The sequence below is a fragment of the Diachasma alloeum genome, unplaced genomic scaffold (assembly GCF_001412515.2).
Source record: "Diachasma alloeum isolate Michigan unplaced genomic scaffold, Dall2.0 Dall_scaffold_00192, whole genome shotgun sequence".
Taxonomy (NCBI): domain Eukaryota; kingdom Metazoa; phylum Arthropoda; class Insecta; order Hymenoptera; family Braconidae; genus Diachasma; species Diachasma alloeum.
The window spans coordinates 2586943-2610003 of record NW_021680357.1 but is presented as its reverse complement, the minus strand read 5'-3'; the positions used below and the strand labels follow the sequence as shown (position 1 = coordinate 2610003).

The 23061-nt window shown below is 38.2% G+C and overlaps 1 protein-coding gene across 1 annotated transcript in view; it reads left to right on the top strand.

Moving 5' to 3' along the window:
• The window catches only part of LOC107048403 (synaptotagmin-10), a gene marked incomplete at its 5' end in the record, with an annotated part of 67377 nt that overhangs the window by 32229 nt on the left and 12087 nt on the right, over positions 1-23061 (top strand). The window contains one exon of the mRNA XM_015271556.2: positions 17940-18071. Within this exon, the coding sequence (XP_015127042.2) occupies positions 17940-18071 (132 nt within the window). The remainder of the gene's footprint in view (positions 1-17939; positions 18072-23061) is intronic.

Sequence of the window (23061 nt, the reverse complement as noted above, 5' to 3'; positions counted from 1 at the left end):
TCTGATGGAGATGGAGGTCCTCCCGCATATTCCAGTTGATGGGTGTCAACATTTTCATCAGTAACTCTCCATGTTTGCCATGTTTTATACAGACAAACTATACACTGGTGTGCCTCGCTAAGTTTTCCCACTGGTCGAAACAAACATCTAGAGCAACTGGGTATCCACGCAGGTCCAATGTTTTTAGGAACGAAATGTTCATCGTTAACTTGTAGTAACATTGGGTTACTCAATTGACTGGCACACACGCTACATAGATTTTCTCCTTCGTGGGTAAATCCGTAAAATTGACAACACCATTTTTTTGGAGTATCCGGGATGCGTTGCGTATTCCCCCTCTCTGGTGTGCTGGAAGATTCGGTTGAGTCCCCTAATGTCTCAGAGGTTCTCAATTCTGGAGATGGAAATTCCGACCTGTATTTTCTTGATTCTGTTTGTGAATGGGAATCAATGGTTTCCATTAAAGTTGGTAGGGAAGAATTTGCGTATGAATAAGATGAAGTCCTTGTCTGATTTTCATCAAACAAGTCCGAAACCAGAAACTCTGATGGAGATGGAGGTCCTCCCGCATATTCCAGTTGATGGGTGTCAACATTTTCATCAGTAACTCTCCATGTTTGCCGTTTATTATACAGACAAACTATACACTGGTGTGCCTTGCTAAGTTTCCCCACTGGTCGAAACAAACATCTAGAGCAACTGGGTATCCACGCAGGTCCAATGTTTTTAGGAACGAAATGTTCATCGTTAACTTGTAGTAACATTGGGTTACTCAATTGACTGGCACACACGCTACATAGATTTTCTCCTTCGTGGGTAAATCCGTAAAATTGACAACACCATTTTTTTGGAGTATCCGGGATGCGTTGCGTATTCCCCCTCTCTGGTGTGCTGGAAGATTCGGTTGAGTCCCCTAATGTCTCAGAGGTTCTCAATTCTGGAGATGGAAATTCCGACCTGTATTTTCTTGATTCTGTTTGTGAATGGGAATCAATGGTTTCCATTAAAGTTGGTAGGGAAGAATTTGCGTATGAATAAGATGAAGTCCTTGTCTGATTTTCATCAAACAGGTCCGAAACCAGAAATTCTGATGGAGATGGAGGTCCTCCCGCATATTCCAGTTGATGGGTGTCAACATTTTCATCAGTAACTCTCCATGTTTGCCATGTTTTATACAGACAAACTATACACTGGTGTGCCTCGCTAAGTTTTCCCACTGGTCGAAACAAACATCTAGAGCAACTGGGTATCCACGCAGGTCCAATGTTTTTAGGAACGAAATGTTCATCGTTAACTTGTAGTAACATTGGGTTACTCAATTGACTGGCACACACGCTACATAGATTTTCTCCTTCGTGGGTAAATCCGTAAAATTGACAACACCATTTTTTTGGAGTATCCGGGATGCGTTGCGTATTCCCCCTCTCTGGTGTGCTGGAAGATTCGGTTGAGTCCCCTAATGTCTCAGAGGTTCTCAATTCTGGAGATGGAAATTCCGACCTGTATTTTCTTGATTCTGTTTGTGAATGGGAATCAATGGTTTCCATTAAATTTGGTAGGGAAGAATTTGCGTATGAATAAGATGAAGTCCTTGTCTGATTTTCATCAAACAGGTCCGAAACCAGAAATTCTGATGGAGATGGAGGTCCTCCCGCATATTCCAGTTGATGGGTGTCAACATTTTCATCAGTAACTCTCCATGTTTGCCATGTTTTATACAGACAAACTATACACTGGTGTGCCTCGCTAAGTTTTCCCACTGGTCGAAACAAACATCTAGAGCAACTGGGTATCCACGCAGGTCCAATGTTTTTAGGAACGAAATGTTCATCGTTAACTTGTAGTAACATTGGGTTACTCAATTGACTGGCACACATTCTGCATAGATTTTCTCCTTCGTGGGTAAATCCGTAAAATTGGCAACACCATTTTTTGGGAGTATCCGGGATGCGTTGCATATTCTCCCGCTCTGGTGTGCTGGGAGATTCGGGTGAGTCCCCTAACATCTCAGAGGTTCTTAATTCTGGAATTATTGAAGATTCCGGCCTGTATTTTCCTGATTCTGTTTGTGAATGAGAATCAATGGTTTCCATTAGAGTTGGTAGAGAAGAATTTGCATATGAATAAGATGAAGTCCTTGTCTGATTTTCATCGAACAGGTCCGAAACCAGAAACTCTGATGGAGATGGAGGTCCTCCCACATATTCCAGTTGATGGATGTCAACATTTTCATCAGTAACTCTCCATGTTTGCCGTTTATTATACAGACAAACTATACACTGGTGTGCCTTGCTAAGTTTCCCCACTGGTCGAAACAAACATCTAGAGCAACTGGGTATCCACGCAGGTCCAATGTTTTTAGGAACGAAATGTTCATCGTTAACTTGTAGTAACATTGGGTTACTCAATTGACTGGCACACATTCTGCATAGATTTTCTCCTTCGTGGGTAAATCCGTAAAATTGGCAACACCATTTTTTGGGAGTATCCGGGATGCGTTGCATATTCTCCCGCTCTGGTGTGCTGGGAGATTCGGGTGAGTCCCCTAATGTCTCAGAGGTTCTCAGTTCTGGAGTTGTTGGAGATTCCGGCCTGTATTTTCCTGATTCTGTTTGTGAATGAGAATCAATGATTTCCATTAGAGTTCGCAAGAAAGAATTTGCGTATGAATAAGATGAAATCCTTGTCTGATTTTCATCGAACAGGTACGAAACCAGAAAGTCTGATGGAGATGGAAGCCCTCCCACATATTCCAGTTGATGGGTGTCAACATTTTCATCAGTAACTCTCCATGTTTGCCATATTTTATACAGACAAACTATACACTGATGTGCCTTGCTAAGTTTTCCCACTGGTCGAAACAAACATCTAGAGCAACTGGGTGTCCACGCAGGTCCAATGTTTTTAGGAACGAAATGTTCATCATTAACTTGTAGTAACATTGGGTTACTCAATTGACTGGCACACACGCTGCATAGATTTTCTCCATCGTGGGTAAATCCGTAAAATTGACAACACCATATTTTGTCCAATCGTTGCCACAGCGCTTGGGCTTCCTCAAAATTTTTCACTCGGGACATCAGTGTAGTGAGGTAATGATTTGCGGTAGTGCATGTATTGTTGCTAATAGCCGCCATGATTTCCTTGAAGTTCCTAGTAAAATTCATTTTATTAGAGCACTGTTTCCCGACGTTTACCGAGCATGAACCAAAGTTGGACTAATTGGAAAAGAAAAATATCTTGTGTTGGCCTCTTTTGGTTCTCAGTATAGAGTGGGGAAAATCGGATAGGGAGAAAAAGAACAAAAGAAATAAATAGAGACGTTTTAGGGAATGGAATAAGTGGTTTTCCTAATTTTTGGGAAAAGTATAAGGAGTTGAGTTTGTATTTCCCAGGTGCGGGTATAGATTTACATCAGGAGCCTGGACTACGATTGTCGGTGTGTTTCCATGAACGATAGGCGCCGATAACGGTTTCTCCGTCGTCATCTCTTCTTCTGGTCTTTCTTAGGCCATTTCTCTACCGATTTCTTGTTTAAAATGTAAAATGAAGTTGGATAATGAGTCCCAAACTGCTCCAAAGAGCCACAAACTCCAACCGAAAGCCTTGTGAAGCGCGTAACTATGAAGAATTTTATCGATAGTGAATTTTATGGCTTTAAAAACAACAAAGAGTCCAATTAATCCTGCACTAACCGTTCCAAACCCAGTAAACCATCCCCATAGTTTAGCACAATTTTTTGGGCTATTTTTTCTAAAGCCTTTTCGTTAAGCATGTTCACAAATGAAACGTCGGAATTTGACATTTTCTCTCCCATTGATCTACGTGCCAATGTATCTAATACAGCGTTTTGTTCCTCAGTAAACATCAAATGATCTTGAAATTTAATTAATCTGATTGAGAGTAAATTCCGGCTGTTGCGAGATTTTTTAGATTTTCATAAGACCACGTAGGTTTAGTTGTGGGGCGGAGTTCGTTTGGATCGCCCACTTGAATAGGCATGGGAGTAAATTTTACCTATACTCCATCGATTCGGTACATGGGGGCAATGAAACCGTTACAAACTACCTTAGGGCTTTTTTAAATAAAATATGAGTAGATGGAGTGACGAACATTGTTATATTATTTACTACTACTGATAAATGTGTATAACAACTATCTAAACGAGCCACGGTTGCTGGTACAGAAATACATTTAATTACATGCACTACTTCTCCGGACACCTTTGCCATATAACCGTGTTCTTTCATAATTCTAAGGGCAAATTCTGATGGCTTTGAGTGAGCAAGTAATAACGAATTTTCGATTACTTGTCTTGCTAATGTGCATTTTTGTGTCAAAACATCCATGTAAAGATCTTTTAATTGTTTACCAAAATGTTTTTCCACATGTACAAATTTACTATTAACGTAAGCCATCATATCTAAATTATTGATTGAGGCAGATTTCCTTTCGTTATTTTTTTTTTGCTTTTGATATCTCGAGAATAAATAATTTAGGGTGTTCCGTGCGTATAAGAGTGGCCCTACAAGTTTCTTGTGCGCCTTTACGAGCTAATCCAAAAGAAATATTCCCGTCTTGAACGGAACAGACTTCCTGTACATTAGTTGTAAATATCGAATTATCATAAATTTTCCGTGCAAGTCCTTCATACAAAATATCATATTCTTTGAAAAAACAATCTTCATGGGGGGCTTGATTCCATACTACTACATTGCCATCATTATCCACACATGTCCTCTCGGAAAAAATACATCTACGACCGCTTTTCATATAAACCTTATCCTCTTCAATATTTACTGCTACATTATGATCATTTAATATGATTGTTATTATTCCACGGACAATTACGTTATCTCAGGATCCGTAACTGTCCGTGAATTTTGCACCCTCGCAAAATTTATGCTTCGCAATCGTAAACCACGAATGCTTCAGCTGTTGCCATTGAAATAATGAGAATGTTGATTAGAACACTTATCTGAAACAAAAGGATAGATTCCTTTTCTTTTAACTAATGATTAATTGTTGCGTAAAGAAAACAAAGAAAAATTTGTTTATTTATGAGGAAGTGAATGAATTATTCTGGATGTACTTTGTTTGGAGATTCATTTAATATTGATTCGAAATTATGCTCATGACTTGTCAACCAATCTCGTAATTTTATTGCACGGTTATAAGCGCATTGTTACCGACCGTGACGTGATGCTGAATGTCAATGACGTATGTCTGCATTTTTCCCGATAACGCCACTTCGTGTTAAATTCCTATAGAGCAATGTTGTTTTTTTTATAATAATTTATAAGAATGCATTATTAATAGAAAAAAAGAGACAGTTTATAAGAAAACATTTTTTTTCAAATTTCCTATTCATTTTAATGAGTCGAAATGCATATATATTTTTTATGGAAGAAAAATTTTCAGTTTGCTAGTTATAAGATTTCTACAGAGACAACAATTGGTTAATTTCTCGGCGCATTGGGTGCATGTCAAAGTGTGGTCGCAAGGGATGAAAGCGGTGTGTAAGTAGTGCTCAAGGCATAGTCTGCACAATAATGTGACGTCGGCTTCTGTATCTTCTATTATTTCGCAACGGGATACTTCTTCCTTAAAAGACAATTTCTTTCTAATGATAGTCGCATATGTAATTTTAATTACTGATGTACTTATTTTTTCAGTATTCTTTCGATAAACGGCTGAAACAATGCGCGATTCTCTATCAATAGGTTGGGCAGTATATTTTCGGTACCGACGGAATATCGGCGGGGAATTCCCCCAAGGGTACATTACCGCATGGCAAGTCTCTGACGAGGTTACATGTCTAAATATCACACGACAAAAAAATCGCACGACAAAATATCACACGACAAAATATCCCCCAAAGGTGGTAATGAAAAATAAACAATGTAAAAAAATATATATTTTCAGAAAAGATACGAAAAAGAGGATCTATCCAGTATACAGTATTAACTTCCAGTACATCCAATCAGAATATTAAATAAACAATAATAAATTAAATATTAACCCTTAAACCCATAATGAACTTATCGCACTGACCATTGAGTACTAAATGTGTCATCGTGTTTACAATTCAGGAGCCCACCTCGAATAATAGTCGTGATCAGCCATCGCCCAGTGAAAAATCAATATATTGATTTCTTGCGGTAACAGATGTGCAAATATAAATGTAATCCGAACGCGTAATATTCTAACGCGTGATATCACCTGATATTTTTGATTTGTGATATTTTTGGCCTGTGATATTTTTGTCAATAATATTTTTTTGTGATATATTGACGCATGATATTTTTTACCGTAATATTTAGACGTGTCACCCTCTGACGAATCTACAACGAGGTACACACTGACTATGCATGTCGAGAGAAATATCATCTTCCTCGAAATTTTTCAATTCGATTTCACATTCAAAAAATATAGTTGTCTCGTTTTCACAAGCCATGGCCAATCACTGTAGCTTCGGAGTCACATTAACTCGTCCCTGAAGTCCATTTTCTGGAACTATTATGTTTCTTTCGATCAATAAGAAGATATTAAGTTAAATCGAGTCGAGAGACTCTTGATTTGAGGCACACGGAAAGAGTAAGAAATATATAATGATTAATTATTATTATTATTATTTTGTGGAGAAGAGAATATCCTAAGAGGTAGAATATTTACTATTATTAGCTTTTATGAAATAAACATTTGAATTTTATTTGTCAAAACTACTCCGCAGTAGCAACAAATGATGAGATCTTTTGAACATTTTACACACGTTAAGACGTGTTTACAAGGTAATAAGAGTACGTTTATATTATTTTCAAACAAAATTTTACATTTTAATGACTCATTTGGCGGTTTGTCATTTGGGTTTGACTCTGATTGGCTAGTAGTAGTAGTGGCAGAATCTACCGCCATCACCCAAGATGGGGGTTTTTTAATTTTGGGACCATCTAGTAGTTGTAGGGAGAGAGGACCGCAAATTGTATATTCTCCAATTGTATTATTAGGTCGATATTTGGGTATTGGAACTGTGGCAGAATCGACCCCAATTGGTACATTCCCACAGAATTCGCCTCTGATAAATCTACATGCTGACCGCCATCTCCAATGATCCGCAAGTGGATCACCTCGCTCTTTCCATTTTTTTAACTATCATTTTACACTCGAACCATTGAACGGCTTCGTCTTCCCTTAGTAGCCCGCAGCCGCGGGTAGTTGGGGGGTGAGGAATGGGTCTACCCAATCCGTATGGGGCCATCCGATGCAACTCTGGAGTCTTTTAATTTTTTTTTTTTTTATATTCCAGCCCTTTCTGCCCTCTGATTGGCTAATCGGCCCTATCCAACCCAATGCATGCGGCTGTGGATTCTACACTGCACCGCATTCGCACTCCTATAGAACATAGGAGTAGCATGGGAAACCACAGAAAACCCATGCCGGTACAGGCGGTCACTATATTAGCGACCTCCCGCTCGCCGGAGCCTCCAGTTGAAAAACTCGGTTCCACGGGGGATCAAACTCACAACCTTTCGCACACTAGGCTCGCACCTAGCCGCTTCGGCCATCGACGTCGGTAGTCTTTTAATTTCTTCTCGATATTCCATTTTCTGAAATCCATTATTTATTGTTTACAGGAATTATTTATTGTTTATATATATTCACTAAAACAAATTCTTCCACGCTTGAAAAGTAAAGGCTTAATTTTTTTATCCAATTCTAGAGCGAACGTATTATCGATTTTACTAAAATCCTAATACTCGCCCAATTCCTTTGAAGTGATTTATTCATTATTTAGAAATAATGGATCTTTTCCCAGTGTTTTGAGTATTTCCTCATCATATTTTAACATCGGAGTTTCTATTAAATCGCTATTTAAAAATGTAGGGCAATTAGGTGAATTAAAGAAATATTTGAGAAGAGGCGATTCTCGGTTTTGACGTAGTTTGTCACCAAGGTCAGCTAGAGAGTCACTGGCGAGAGTCAGTTTCATATTGAAATTTTTAGAAGGAAAATCGTTAAAAGTAAATTTTTCCTTCTCGTATACCCTTTCGGGTTTTTACGATTTGTTCCCTTCCTACCCCCAATCCCCTGTACCACATTCGCCGAAGGACAAGGGAAAACCTCATTTGAGGGAAAAACCTGCCCAGGTACAGTCGTCTCTTGCGAGACTCCCGCTCGACAATGAAACCGTGAGATTTAGAGTGTCACAAATTTTGCCCCCCCCCCCAGCCGGGAATCGAACCCGGGTCTCCCGCATGCCAATCCCACACTCTAACCACACAGCCACCGCCGTCGGTTCCTTAATAGTATATTTCGTCACTAGGCCGAAAAAAACTTTTCTGGCGAATATGAGTTTGCAGCCCGAGCCGAAGGCGAGGGCTGCAATCATATGATCTAGAAAAGTTTTTTTTGGCCGTATGACGAACAGTATTTTTTGTTATGACGGCCGTAGGCAGAGATTCACGAACGCGGAGCGTCCGTGAAGCGCTGCCTCACAGCCGGAATGACAAAAAGGTATTTAATCGTTCTTTCCAATATTCGAGGTTGTGATGGGATTTAAGGTTGCGAAAACTTTTGTCTAGGAATCTCATTATTTCTCATTATTTTGGGTGGTTTACTGTGGGTAAGAGTTCGTGGAGACGATTGCTTGCGTGTGCGTCGGGGCGCCATTCCCGTCCAACGGTAGTAATTTTGGAATTGAAGTGTATGGAATATTTAATAGAGAGCAAACTGAAGATGCTGAATCATGCCGTTTTTGAATATCGTCCCCAGGCCACTATAGACTTAGTCTAATTCCACACCAAAAGAGTACAACTTCATCGTCTTCACCAGAGTAGAAAAATCCCTTTCTAGCTAATGATACAGGGGATAAATTATACAGGGGAGAAACCCAAGTGAAGAAAGAGTGGATCCGAACATCAGCACGACTAAATTAAGGATGTACAATATTAGAATTACTTGTTATTCGTGTTTGTTGGTTTCTATCTCTGGACATTGGCGGTAATAAAGAAGAATGATTAGAGTGAGGGGTTTGAAACCCATTTACAATGCGTATTATTTTTGCTACGTTCATCATTGAGCATTGATAATTTTTTCCGCGACAATTTTGGGTGTGATGAAGTTTGAAGTTTGCAAGAAAAAATAGGGAAAGGGTTCATAGTATGCGAGAGAAACATTCAAGACAACTCTTTGATAGGGATACGTATGTAGATAGCTCGCTATCTTACGGTGAATAACATAGATAGTAGTGGTTTCTGGCGGAATAACCGCGCATAACCCTTTTAATTTTTGATGATCGAGGCCAAGTGTGTTCCAACGAAGCCCGTGTTTATTTGTAGTTAACCATTCGTTAACAATATGTGAACGCTCATTAAGGCTTTCCCAGGGGCAGGGGCCTCTGCGATGGCGTGAATGCTCGTGGAGTAATCTAGTGGCCCATGCAATTTCTTTTGGTATAAACCCCATGCAATCATCGGTGAATCCCTGGGAGTCGAAAACTATCGTGCTGAGTGGGCTCATTTTTATTTTTCTGTAAATGTTCGGGACCCCTCAGTTTTTTTAAACAATATATATATACGTGCATAAGTATGTGTTAATAAAAATGGAAAAGAAGAAGGAATATGTTATATTTGTATATTCATTCTTTATACGTTTGTTCTCCTCTTTTTATTATGCTCCGACGTATCCCTCTGGGACGCGGGCTATTTTTAAACGATTCGAATGGACGACTCTAGTTTTATTTGCTTTTAATTGTATGCAGACGTTTCCATTCGTCATAATTTGTTTTCGATTTCTTTTTAGCTTCCTTCAAATTATCCCTAGCGAAATATCGAATGTCTTGGAGTTTAGAAATCATTTCCCTGACATGATCGTGATAAGTTCATAATTTTTTATAAGAAAAGCATGATAGGGTACGTGCGGCTATACAATAACTCAAATGGAGTAAAATGTGTCCCTTAGTGGACGCTAGTATTGTATGAAAACATCACAAAATTAATCCATTCATCCCATTCTTTTTCCATAGTAGTTAAATGCCTTAAATAATCGGCTAATACGCGATGTGGCCGTTCTAGTGCCCCGTTAGTTTGAGAGTGGTAAGCCGTTGTGCGGAAGTGCTTTATTTTAAAACATTTAGGTAATGATTTTAATAATTTACTCATAAAATTTGCCCCTTGATCGGTAAGAATCATGTGGGATGCTCCGTGAAATGATATTACATTTTTCGCCATAGCGTCAGCTACTGTGGGAGCACTGCAATCTTTTAGGGCAATACAATATTTTGTTAAATCATCCTGCATGGTTAATATATAAATATTTCCGTTTTTTGTTTGTAGCAGAGGACCAACGATATCTAACGCTACTCTATCGAATGCATCAATGAATGTATCAGTAATTATCAGTGGTTGTTTTGTCTTCATACGTAATAATTTCTTCTTTTGACAACTGGTACATGACTCGATGTATTCCCTAACTTGTTTCTTCATTCCATCCCAACGATAATTCTGTTTTATTATAGCACAAGTTTCATTAATTCCTTTACGTCCTCCAATTACCGATGCATGCGCTTCAAATATTATTTCAGGCCTATCCTTTTCATTTGGGATATTAATTTCATTTTTGCAGAGGAATAATTTTATTTCCGTATCTCGGAATACACCTTCAAATTTTTCTTTTATTTGGGGCCATGAAAAGGTGAAAAAATCTTCCGGAGTAACGGAGAAATATATTGAAGTTCCATTATTTTTTAGGGCCAAGTTTTTCAAAAGGTCGAGTGGTCCTTCTAATTGTGAACCCTGGCACAATATTACTTTATAGTAGTATGTTTTTCTCGTTGTAAAAGTATTTCTCCTGGTTCGATTTTTTCCTTATGGAATTGTTTTATTTTACCGTATTTCCTGAGGAGTCGGGCGCCATTGTCTATGGGGTCTCCATTGGGGGTAAAGAGCATGCAACGTGCCCCGTTCTAAGCGCTATGTTATCCCTAGTCCATATCGCTTCCGTCATCGATTGCTTTATTATCTCTTCACTACTTTCTTCGTCACTTTCGGAACAAGACGCCAACGCAGGTGTCGTTTCATTTAGTGAGTTGGACTGTCTTTCGGATGTTAATTTTTTTACAAGGTGTTGGATTCCTTGAATTTTCCGAAATGTCTTAGGTTCGGGTTTACGAGGTCGTGGTTGGGATGAGTTCGACGAGTCGTTAGAAGAGTTATTTATGATGGGGGTAATTTCTGGAGTCTCGTTTTTACTTTTTTGTCGTACCATGTTACGTGTTACTATGTTAATGGAATGGTTTTCAAAAATTCGGTCCCTTGGAATATCTATCGTTTGTGGGAGATTTCGAGAGAGAGCATCAGCATTTAAATTAATTTTCCCTTGTTTATAAACTATTTTATATTCATACTCCTCCAATTTGATTCTCCATCGTAATAGTCTAGAGGTCGGATTTTTTACATTATGGATCCAAACTAAAGGTCTATGATCAGTAATTAAAGTGAATTTACGTCCATATAAATACGGTCTAAAGTACCGGACTGCGAATCCAATAGCTAATAGTTCCTTTTCAATTGTAGAATAATTGCATTCTGCCTTATTTAAAAGTCTTGATGCATAAATCTTGACCTATATTTTCTTGGCTTAATATCGCGCCTATCACGTACTCCGATGCATCAGTTGTGACATTAAAAGTTTCTTCAAAATTAGGGTATTGTAATATGGGTTCAATTATTAATTTTTTACGAATATGGATTGCTTGTTGTTGTTCTTTTTCTCACACAAAAGGTACTCCATCTTTCAATAGGTTAGTTAATGCCCTGGCTCATTTTGAAAAACCTTCGATAAATCGTCTATAATATCCAGCCAGCCCTAAAAATTGTTAAATATTCTTTGGATTTCTGGGCCTTGGAAATTCTTCAATGGCTTCCATTTTATCGGGGTTTGGTTTAACGCCGTCTTCACTAATTATGTGGCCGAGATATGCTACTTCTCAATTTAAAAATTCACATTTGTCGGGTTGTAATTTTAAATTGGCTCCGCGTAATCTATCAACGAGTTTCATGAATTTTGTTCTGTTTTGTTTGTTTTGTTTTTGTTTGTTTTTTTAAACGAAATTTTAACCGTAATTAAATTAATGTGAATAAACCGAAGGTTCGGAAAGGGGAATTGATGGCAGTTGGTCGCCTTCTCTTCTCGCGAATGCACTTCACCCTGAGTGAGTGCATTTTTCGCTGCTATCACTCTCCTGGGAGTTATTGGGAAATCACCTCAACAAAAACGTATGAAATAAAAGAAATAGTCCATGGTGATCCATGCAGACAAGTGGACTAGTGTCATCTGCATGGCCTTCCAGCCGTACTGGTGACTCCAATAACTCCACGAATTGCATCAGCCAGGGAGCGTGAATATCTCACCTCTACCTCTGTGATCAGCAGCCTGCACTCAACGAGATCAACGAGATCTCACCAGGAAGCTCGGTTTATCGGCTCTGAACCACGGTGGATCTTCGTCTCTCTCAGAATACGTGAGGTTTTAATAACAAAAATCTAACTAGTAAATATAATAACCTGTAATTTTACTTCAAGCATAATAATCCGAAATATAATCCCCTGAAATCTGAAATGAACCAGAAAAGTAACTGAAAAAAAAAGAGAACGAAGAATTTAATATTACTTGACCTGGAAATTTTTACTCTTCATCGTTTTTAACGTGTATCGACACTTGAATTTAATTATTTGTTGAAATTGAATGTTGTTCTCCCACGAGGCTCTTATCCTGGTGTTCTTGGAGACCGGTTTCCATGAGCTGGAGCTAAAGGGGTGTTGCATCGCCGTTCGGTAGGGGTGCTAACTTTTTGGGTTCATAGAAATCGCGACTCTCTCTCTCTTATACAAGATCAAAATTATTTTCTACTTACCCACTCACTCTTACGATTTACTTAATCCTACGACGAAGTCGTGGACAGGTGGCGGAATTCTCGGAAAGTCCGTTACAAAACATTTCCTGTCCTTGTAAGCCCATTAAAGTTTGATCCATTAGTCTTTGAAACGTGGCTGGGGCATTTTTTAATACGTGTAAACTCGTAGTGACCGTAAGCGGTAGAAAAAGCAGTTTTCTCTCTATCTTCTTCGTGCATGTGGATCTGATGAAAACCCGAAGGGAGATCAAATACGGAAAAATATCTTGCTCCTCCTAATTGGTCTAAAATTTCAGAGATTTGAGGTAATGGGTATGCATCACCGATAGTTTTTTCATTAAATGCTCGAAAATCTATTACAAGCCGCCATTTTCTATTTCCCTGTAAATCCTTCTTTTTGGGAACTATCCAAAGGGGCAAATTATAAGGGGATTTAGAATTTTTTATTATTGCTGCTTCTAACATAGCTTTAGTTTGATTATTTATTTCTTCTTTATGGATATGGGGGTAACGATATTGTTTAGTATTCATCGGTAATGGGTCGGTCGTTATTATACGATGAATCATTGTGTGAGTAGCCCCTAGGGGTTCTCCAAGTATATGAAAAGTGTCCTGAGTTTCGGATATGGGGGAGAGCATTTCTGTTTTTTCTTCATCGATTAAATGTTCGAATCTTAATAGATCCCTTAATTTTTCGAAGCGATTTGTATTTGAAGATACAACACACAAGAAATATGATAAGCGATATGTTTTTTATTCAATTCTTCATAGGCTTCTAATGTAACGGGAGAACTACGAATCACTGCTGGCCTCTCATTAGCGTTAATTGCTTCTAAATATATTCTACCATCATAATTTGTTACTAATGCTTCTCCCAAAAATATTTTATCGCCCAATGGAAGTTTCGGTAAATATCCTGTTGGTGGTGAATCAGGAGTTGAAACAAGAAATATTGACTTTTTACTTCTTGGGAGCAAAATAATTATATTTTCCATGGAAAATGCAATTTCTTCATCTATTAGATTCAACGTTTGTGTCGTATTATTTATAGAAGCCATATGCGCTATTAAGGGTGTACCGAGTATTCCGTCTTGTTGGGTAGCTAATTCGTTCCCTACGACGTGAAAAGTTATTTCAGTGCCAAATATCGGAAAAACCACGGTTCCTTTTGTATAAAGGACATCCGTGCCGACGCCATTTATTCGGCAGACACGATCTTTATTAATTTTGCCATCCGGCATTAGAGCACTCTCTTTAATTATATTTAGCTCCGCTCCTCTGTCTATCATGAGGGTGAATGGCCTTATCTGATTTTTACGTTGGAATGTAACAGTTGGGTAAAAAAGTGATTCTTTTTCTAAATTGTGAAGAGAATGGGTTCTGAATGTATCGCGTGACTGCGATTGGTAAGGGTCGCACAATTTGCCACCTTTGCCTCTGAATGCGCAACGTTGAGGGACGGTTCTCGTTTCCCGATTTTGCATTTTGACTTTCCCTTTCACGTTTATGTTTATCATCGAGCCATTTCTTTTTCCGGTATTCTTGGATTGTATGACCCTTATTTTTACAATGTGCGCAAAAACAGGCTTAGCTGGGAATCCATTCTTAGCAAAACATCTATCAATAGTGTAATTATTTTTCTTACAAAATGTGCAATATTTTTCTTCAGCAATTGCATTTATTCTGGGATCACGGTTTCTTTTTCCACGGTTTCTGTTTTTGCTCGCGTAAGTTTTTCGTATCCATGTAGTTCGTCTCTCGCCGCCTTTTCTTTTTCCGACTCGATAGCATCTTGTATGACCGAGTCTAAATCTATGCATCGATAAGGGCTTACACGAATTACCTTCTTGAGACCGCGTGCAAAGCAACGAATCGTTTCCTGTTCAGTATCGGTTTTAAAACTTGGTTAGGCGCCTCCACTCCGAGAGTACGCTTTAAAAATACGGTAATTAGGTAGAAGAGCACCTCCTACTCATTCGGGATACTGATAGGTAAATATCAACTTTTTTATATTGAACTTGAAGTAATTTGACGTATATTTTGTCGGAACCTAGTTGCAATAAATGAATTTAACCTCCTTTGAGCCATCACACTTAATAACGTGGATGCTCATGTAGATGTACGGGACTTCCCTTTCTGCGCTTTCCCTTCTAAAAGCTGTTTATGAAATTTCAATTATGAGGTGTTCATATAAATTCAACGTGTAGTGAAGCACTTATTTTTCAAAGTATCAAGCCTCACCAGCACTTAGCATTACCCAGGGTTCGCGACGGGGACGCAGCTGGTATGAACCCCACAAAGGCCAAAATTTGATTCAGTCACCCCCTAATTGAGTCCGACTCAATTTTTTTCCTGATTTCAATTTCTATTTGTATTGGATGACGAAATAATTCAGCTTCCTCGAAAAATTCGTTGGAGTTGCTATATTAACACATGACCAAAAATACTCTACATTAATTTTCAGGCAGGGGTGCCATAAACAACGATAGATTCATTTTCCAATTATACTAATCGGCCTAGTTTACCCTGGAGTTGGGCTAAAGACTCTGACGATGCAAATCAATTTGGTAAGAAATTTAACAGAGCATCAATCGACTGAAATTGTCGAACTTGAATTACATTTTTAGCAGGGCCATGAAGTTTATTTCTGATTAATTTAGTCAGATTGGCTTCCATTGTAGAATCCGCCATATTTTTAGCTTCTTTGTATGTTTCGGAAAAACCCCAAAAGAGGAGGGGAGACCGTCAAATATGGGGACAGCCGACAAAGCATCTTGAAGCGTAACCATTCCCCCATGAGTAACCATAAACGGGCCAGATGTCACAGGTATTGTTTGATAATGATCTGGAAATGAGGGAGGAACATCGGGCGGTTCCTTCCTTAATTGCTTCGTTTGAAAATGAGGTGCCTGTTGACGTTGGTTGGTGCTGGTGAATTGATGATTATTTTGACTAAATGGAGGGGCATGACTATCCATGACGGGTGGATGGTCAATTGATGAAAAGGAGTTTGCGACATCCTTACTTGGAAATGAATAAAATACATTTGTGTATTTTGGATGTTGATAATTGGATCCTCAATTGAATGTGTTATCCGTGGAGGAAATTGGAATAAAACCACTCGTATAGACGGGTGGATTATTTGAGAATTGTAAAATATATGAATTTGGATAAGTTGAAGAATTAAGAATGGGACGTTTGGTATGCCCGGGATGAAAAGTATCCAAAAAATTTGAATAAGCGTTAAAGTAAGAGACTCTGGATAAGCTTTGCCTATTTGCTCGTATAATTTTATGAAGCACACCTGCGCGTTATATTTGTTACAAAGCGTCTGGTTCTGAACGAATGTATGTTTTGCATGCCTTTAATTGTTCCCGGGGAATGTTCTAATTTTTCGTAATTTATCAAGAAATTTTACGTTATCCAATAAAGATTTCGGATCAATATCAGTTTCAATTAATTTTGGAATAGTCCCCGTAGGTTCAGTTACTTTGGCTGTAGAAATAGTAGATGGTAATGAGTTCGAAGTAATAACTGAACAGAGGAAATCGGTATTACTATTAGAGGTTGATATTGCCGAGGCGTCTTCCGTGCCTATGGTATTATTTTCCGCAGTACTCAATGGAAATGTCCCGTCATCGCTCAACGTCCCGATGGGTGGAGTACGTACTAGTGTCATTTCCGCCTCTACTTCCTTTGTTTCTAAATCGTTTAAACTCTGGGTAATTTTTTTATTCGGTTTTTTATCTTTTGGTGTAAATTGTTTACCACTACGCGTTAACATAATCGTTCCCTTTTAAAAACATAGAGTTATTCAATTAAAAGGTGACTCAATTTCGCGTAAACCCAGGGTGAAAACCGTCGGAGGAAAAATAGGAAGATAGAAAAGTACAGAAATAGGATAATGAAGGGCATAAATACTTACAATTGGTTGATCGAGTTTAGGGGAATCGGACGGACTGCTCTGTGGTCGAGTTGAGTCTGTCCGTTCTGCTGGGCTCTACGGAAGAGTCCTCAGAGGTTGAAAGGCTGGCAAGCCGAAGGAATGGCCGATTTCGATGAACGGTGAGATAATGGAATATTATCGCCTCAGGTTGGAACCTTAGTTGACTCGTTCTGATGAAAGGGACCACTACTTTGTACTGGGAGTATGAGTTTGAACAGCGATTCTGGAGACTTCTGGCTATAACTTCGAGCTTCGGACTGTTGACTCTGAACTTCAAACTGCGGACTGTTGATAATATCCTTCGAACTGCGGATTTCTACCCTCCGAACTGACTGTTTCGCGTCGCGGCTCCCTTTTTATATTGATTCGAAAATGTGTCATCAGGGGTAGAAGGTTCTAGAAACTTCCCCCTATTTTTACCATTGTCTTCTCCAATTATCCGCCTAATTATTGGATTTCTTTGGATATTATTCAGGGATTGGTTGTGACATTTCTCCTATCCCTTCGTGGAGCCCGTTGATTGGTGATTAGGTGACATTAGGCCCCCTCATTTTCCGTATGAGCTTGCGTAGTTTTTCCCAAATTTTGTGGAGGGGATGGTCAACCATCTGTTTCCCCTAATTAACATGAGGACACGAGAAGACTATCCTTCGTTCTGATCTCGCCCCCTGATAAGAGTCGTGTCGTAACTCGTGTTTATTTTTAGGCACTTTTCCCCTAATTGAAACGTAACAGCACATTTCCGCCATATGATCGTTCGTCCAGTTAAGTCACCCGCAAAACCTCTTAAACAGTGAAGATCGATAATAGAATTATTTAATGATCCTCATACGTGCAGGGTACGTAACAACCGCTTTCAGACATATTTGGAATAATATCTCTGAAATGAGTGAATTCAAAGGGGAATGTTGAAATTACTTTTCCGATCCCTACCATCCAAGGAGGACATCCACAATAATCCTCAGATTCAGTTCATTGCCAACAAACATCTGAAAATTGTCAAGGGTATTTCAGCCATTGCATAACAAATTTCAATTACATATATTAATGTTCATTTTCTTTTATCCCAATGGTACGCAGCCGGAGTTGTACAAGAAGGATTTGACGAGGCAGGAGAGTACCGAGAGCTCCAGCACTGTAGAAATGGAATACGCTGGCAAGCTTCACTTTGCACTGAGATACGACAAGGAAATTGATGGACTACTTGTTAAGGTAATATCATTTTTTCTCTATCACCAAACGACGCGGGGTTTATTGCAATACTTTTAACTTTCCGGGATGGATCGGGAAATTGTAGTAGTGACCGTTAATGTCCCAGTTATTGCCATTGGCCCAGTTTCTGACATCCGCAAGAGTCTCAAATGATTTTTAAAGTTTGGCAGATATTATTTTAACTGGTACATTCATATTCTGTATTATCCCCGGGCTGTTTTACTCGGCCAAACCTTGAATGTTTTAAGGTATATCCCAAGACAATCGGACCCAAAAGTTAATCCCTATGGATTTTCTGAAAAAAATTTAAATAACTTAATTTACTGCATTCTCATAAGTTATTGAATTTTTCTATTCTCATGTGTTGTTGATGCAGGCAAAAATAATTGTTTGAAACACAAGAAATTATTTGTTAATTAATTTTTTTAACCGCATAAGGAATGGTTTTACGGAATTTTCATTCTGTAGAGATGAACTGGGGGGCTATGCCCCCTGCTCGCTCCACTCGCCAACCCCGATTTGATGCCCATATGACCATCAAGATCCTTATTCAGACTCTTGCGACCCTTAATATGACCCTCGTGACCCTTATAGTGGGCCTCATTATACCCTTATACTGACCCTTATTTTAACCATGGTGATCCTTAATCTGTTCCTTGTGACCCTTACTTAGACCTTTAATCTCATCCTTGTGATCCAAACTTTCGTCACCAGAAGTCGATTTGGATTTTTATAATACAGAGAGATATATTGAGACCCTTATTTTGACGCTTGTGATCCTTAGTTTCTGACCCTCGTGACCCTTACTTCACCCCTTAATTTAACCTTTGTAATCCTTAATCGACCCTTGCGACCCTTATTTGAATCCTTAATCTGACCCTCATCATAACCCTCATAACCCTTATTTTGACCCGCGTAACCTTTATTCTGGCCCGCATGGCCCTTAATTTGACCCTTGCGACCATTAATCTGACCCTCGTGATCCTAGTTCTGTCTCTCATGACCCTTACTCTGACCCTCGTGACCCTTATTCTGACCCAAACAATCTGGGAACTTAGGGACAAAATATTTCTTGACGAACTTTTCTCTATAAAAGATATTTTTATCCGGAAAAGACCGTCTTCTATGAATGATCCGCCTCTTGAGCCACAAATGCTTCGTTGATGTTAAAAGCAAAGCGATTATTCACGTTTGAGACTTTTAAATTCGAAGAATGAAGAATGAATCTTTCAGTTCCTTCCAAATGCCCGGTGGCTTGGCGCAGTGGATAAGTTCGTTGCCTCACATACGAAAGGTTCCGAGTTCAAATCCCGGCCGGGTAGAATGGTGCGATCTAACCATTTAAAGTCTTGATCATCATCGCAGTATACCCTAACCGTGTCGAAGCGATGTAAAATAACGATTAAAAAAAAATCCTCCAAATTAATAATAAATAAACAATCATCTCATATTAGTCGTGAATTTTCCTTGGTGAACTTAATTGTTAGCTCGCCTGTTCGATATATCCTTGAAATAGTATATTACGTGCTAAGGCGGAGAAGTGCTGAATTCAACGCCGAAGCGCGTATACTATTTTTTATTGCGAAAAGCCCGTGGGGGTTGGGGGTGGGGGTTGGGGGTGGGGGCGTGGAGCGGGGTCCAGGGGGCGCAGCCCCCGGCGGGGGGGGTTGGGGGTTGCGGAGCCCCCCCCACTGAAGAAAAAACAAATTGCAAAAGAAAAAAAAAATCAAATGCAATTATCCAATTACCGTTGAGAACCCAGTGAGTCAGAAAGGGTCACCTGGGTGTAACACAAAACCTTTTCCCCCGGACGAAAGAAAGAAAAGATCGGTGAACGATAAAAAAATCTGTTCCAGTATTATCCTACGGTATGGAGGCAACTCCAGTGACTCTAGCTCTCAATAGCACAATAGTCGCTGAAACATGCGGTGCGAATTTCTGCAAAGCCAAGGCAACAGAGAACCCGAACCTGGCGCCACCCCCAGCGGAAAGAATTCACTTGATATCGGGAATTTATCTCGGTTGTATGGTCCTGGCATCTCTGATTGTTGCTTTCGGAGTAGATTCTCTGTCGAGGTGAATATATTTTTGTTTGATCATTGGTACACGGGGTGGAGGAGTGGAGGGGGAATACGAAACGACCGCATTTCTGCGCTAAACATCAACAGTTACGAGATATATTTTTGACTGGTTGAGCTATAAAATCCAGGCACTGGGCTGCAGTCTGACAAAAAATGAGTAAATCGTAATGTAANGAATTTTTTTATGCTCTGGTAAGATAATCACTGACAATTCATTAACCTGACGGAGACTTTCCATCACAAATTATGCGTCAAGTCACACATCTCAAAAATAACGATAATTTTGCACTCCCAATGCACCAGTACCAAATGAACTGAAAAAAGTCCTAATGGATGGAAAAAAAAAGATAATAATTGGATGAAAACTACAAAACCCACTTTCTCATCTCCAACTTCTTCAATATCATGACTGAATTAAACTCTTCAATACTTTCCTCGAGTATGCACAACTCGAGAGCAGATTTATAAATCGATGATTGGAAAATGTTCATAATAGAATTGGAGAAAAAAGTTTTATGAATTCATTTGGTGTTAATGAATTGAACGAGGGAACGAGGGGAGGGCAGCATTCAAAGGGGTTTCGTCAAGGAGATTGGAGTGTGGGTGTTGAAACGAGCACAGGCAATACAAATGATGGAAACTGTATTGCCTCGTCAATCTGCTTTTGTCGATGGCACTATTTACACATGACGTTTTGTGCGCCAGTTTAGCTATTCAGTGTGAAATTATGTCCCGTCCTACATTGACGACGTTTATGATGAATGCCAGGCGTATGTCCTTCAAAATTCTGAAGGAAATCAATATTGTTGTAATGCCAGTTGATTCATAATGTCGACCCTGATGAAATGATACGTATTTTTCTATGCAATGGAAAAAGGGATTTGTGCTGTTGAGGCGAGTGGATTTTATTTGAATTCAATTGAATGAATGTGCTATAAAATATTGTCAGGGCTTCATTCTCGGTTATTGGGGGAAATTTGAAGCATTGTCACTGTTCAAATTTACGTTTTGGATTTTTCGTGTTATATCGACCCAATATGATCCAAAAAGTCCGAAAATGCGAAGTGCGTATGTATGTAAACAAATTTGTCTTCGATTGTTCGCTAATGAATCGTTGGATTTGAATCTTTTTTTCTTCAAATATAGACATTTCGGAGCCCTATCGATCGCCATTAATTAAAATTCAGTTCATTTTTTATTTTTTTTTAATTTCTTCAATTTTTCAAAAATAGATTTTTTCACAATAACTAAAAAAAATGTACTCAATTGATTGAATGATGGCTTAAAAAAATTGTGTTTATATGCCTTTGAATGAGTTCGAAGATGAAGATAGCAATAATCGTTATTTTGATTTGTTTTAAAATTTGCAAAAATTCTGTAATTTTTGAAAATCAGAATTCCCGGGATATTTTTGGATCTTATGCTTTAAATGAGTTCAATCATAGCTTAAAATGTTTGTTTTGATGCCATAAAGTCGAAGTTAGAAGATGATTACGATAGCTATATTGGTTGATTTGATTTTTATGATGATTGTGAAAAATTTTTAATTTTTCATGAATTTCCCTGATAGTGAGCTTTCTGATGGTTTTTTCAAATGTGATATTTCAAATTCATTCAATTATATATAAATAACATGTTTCTGATAATATTTTATCGAAGAACTGAGGGGAGAGATAGAACTGTGAAGAAGACTGGAGAATTGGTTGTATATGAGAAAGGAATAATAAGAATAATGATGATGATAACTTTTACCTAAATTGAAAATGTGACAAAATTAGTTGAAAAAAAATCTCATTTTTCAGGTTCAGTTTAAATGATTCATTGAGTTTCTAATTAATATCTCTTTTTATTAGATTTTAATTTCAGACTGAAATTATTTTAGGCGGATTTAAAGGGAGAACGACATGGAATTTGAAAGTTCCTTCATGTTGTCAGAATGAAATTGAAAGTTCTCGGTGTTTATTAAGGTCTTCAAAAAAGTGGAAAGGAGCAAACTCCGAAGGGTTTTAAAGTAGCTCTACCTTTACGGTAAATTCAAAGATTATTGAAGACTACAAAAAAATTGCAGAAAACTCGATTAGATTCGGAATTCTAATTTTTTTCTCAATTTAATTATCGTTTTGGTTTTTCAAAGAAGAAATATTTAAAAATCAGGATTTAACCCAGTGTCTTATGTGAAAATCAACATTTCCATTGCAATCAAAGATTAAAATCTGATTTTTTTTTCATTAGATGTGAAAAAATCAAGAATTTTTTTGACACCTCATAAAAAATAATCCACCGTTTTGCAAACAAGTTTTATCATTTATTTATAAGAGGGAAATGTTTGAAAAAATATCAATATTTTGCAAAATTTAATTTAAATAATACTGGCTGAGTATGAATTTTTTCAAATTTTTTCCATGCAATTTAGTTGAAAAATTTAAAAACTGAAAATATCCTAAAGTACAGCGTAGCTCGGCCGAAGGGTAGAGCTACTCTAAGAATATTCAAGTAGTTTGGCTATTTTTTCACCAGTGAATTGCTTTTCTACTTTTGTAATCGAACATCAGAGCTTTTGACCCTATGTTTCCAGACATTTTACAATGATTCTATTATTTAAACTTTGCAGGTCTGAATTTGAATTTCAATGTTGAACTGTTAGAAAACAATTTAAAAATCTGGAAAAAAATAGAAAGTTTACTTTTGGTGGATGATTGATGGAATAACTTGAAAGTTACAATTTTTGAAAATTACGAGCATTTTTTATAACAATTTCATTGCAACAAAAGATTGATTGTATCATCTTTTGTTGAAAAAAATTATTTTGAAACCAATATTCAGGAAAAGGTAAAAAAATTTAATGTTGGGGCAATATTGGTTACCAATGTTAAGGTAACGTAGGCTGCCAACGTTGGGGCAACGTTCAA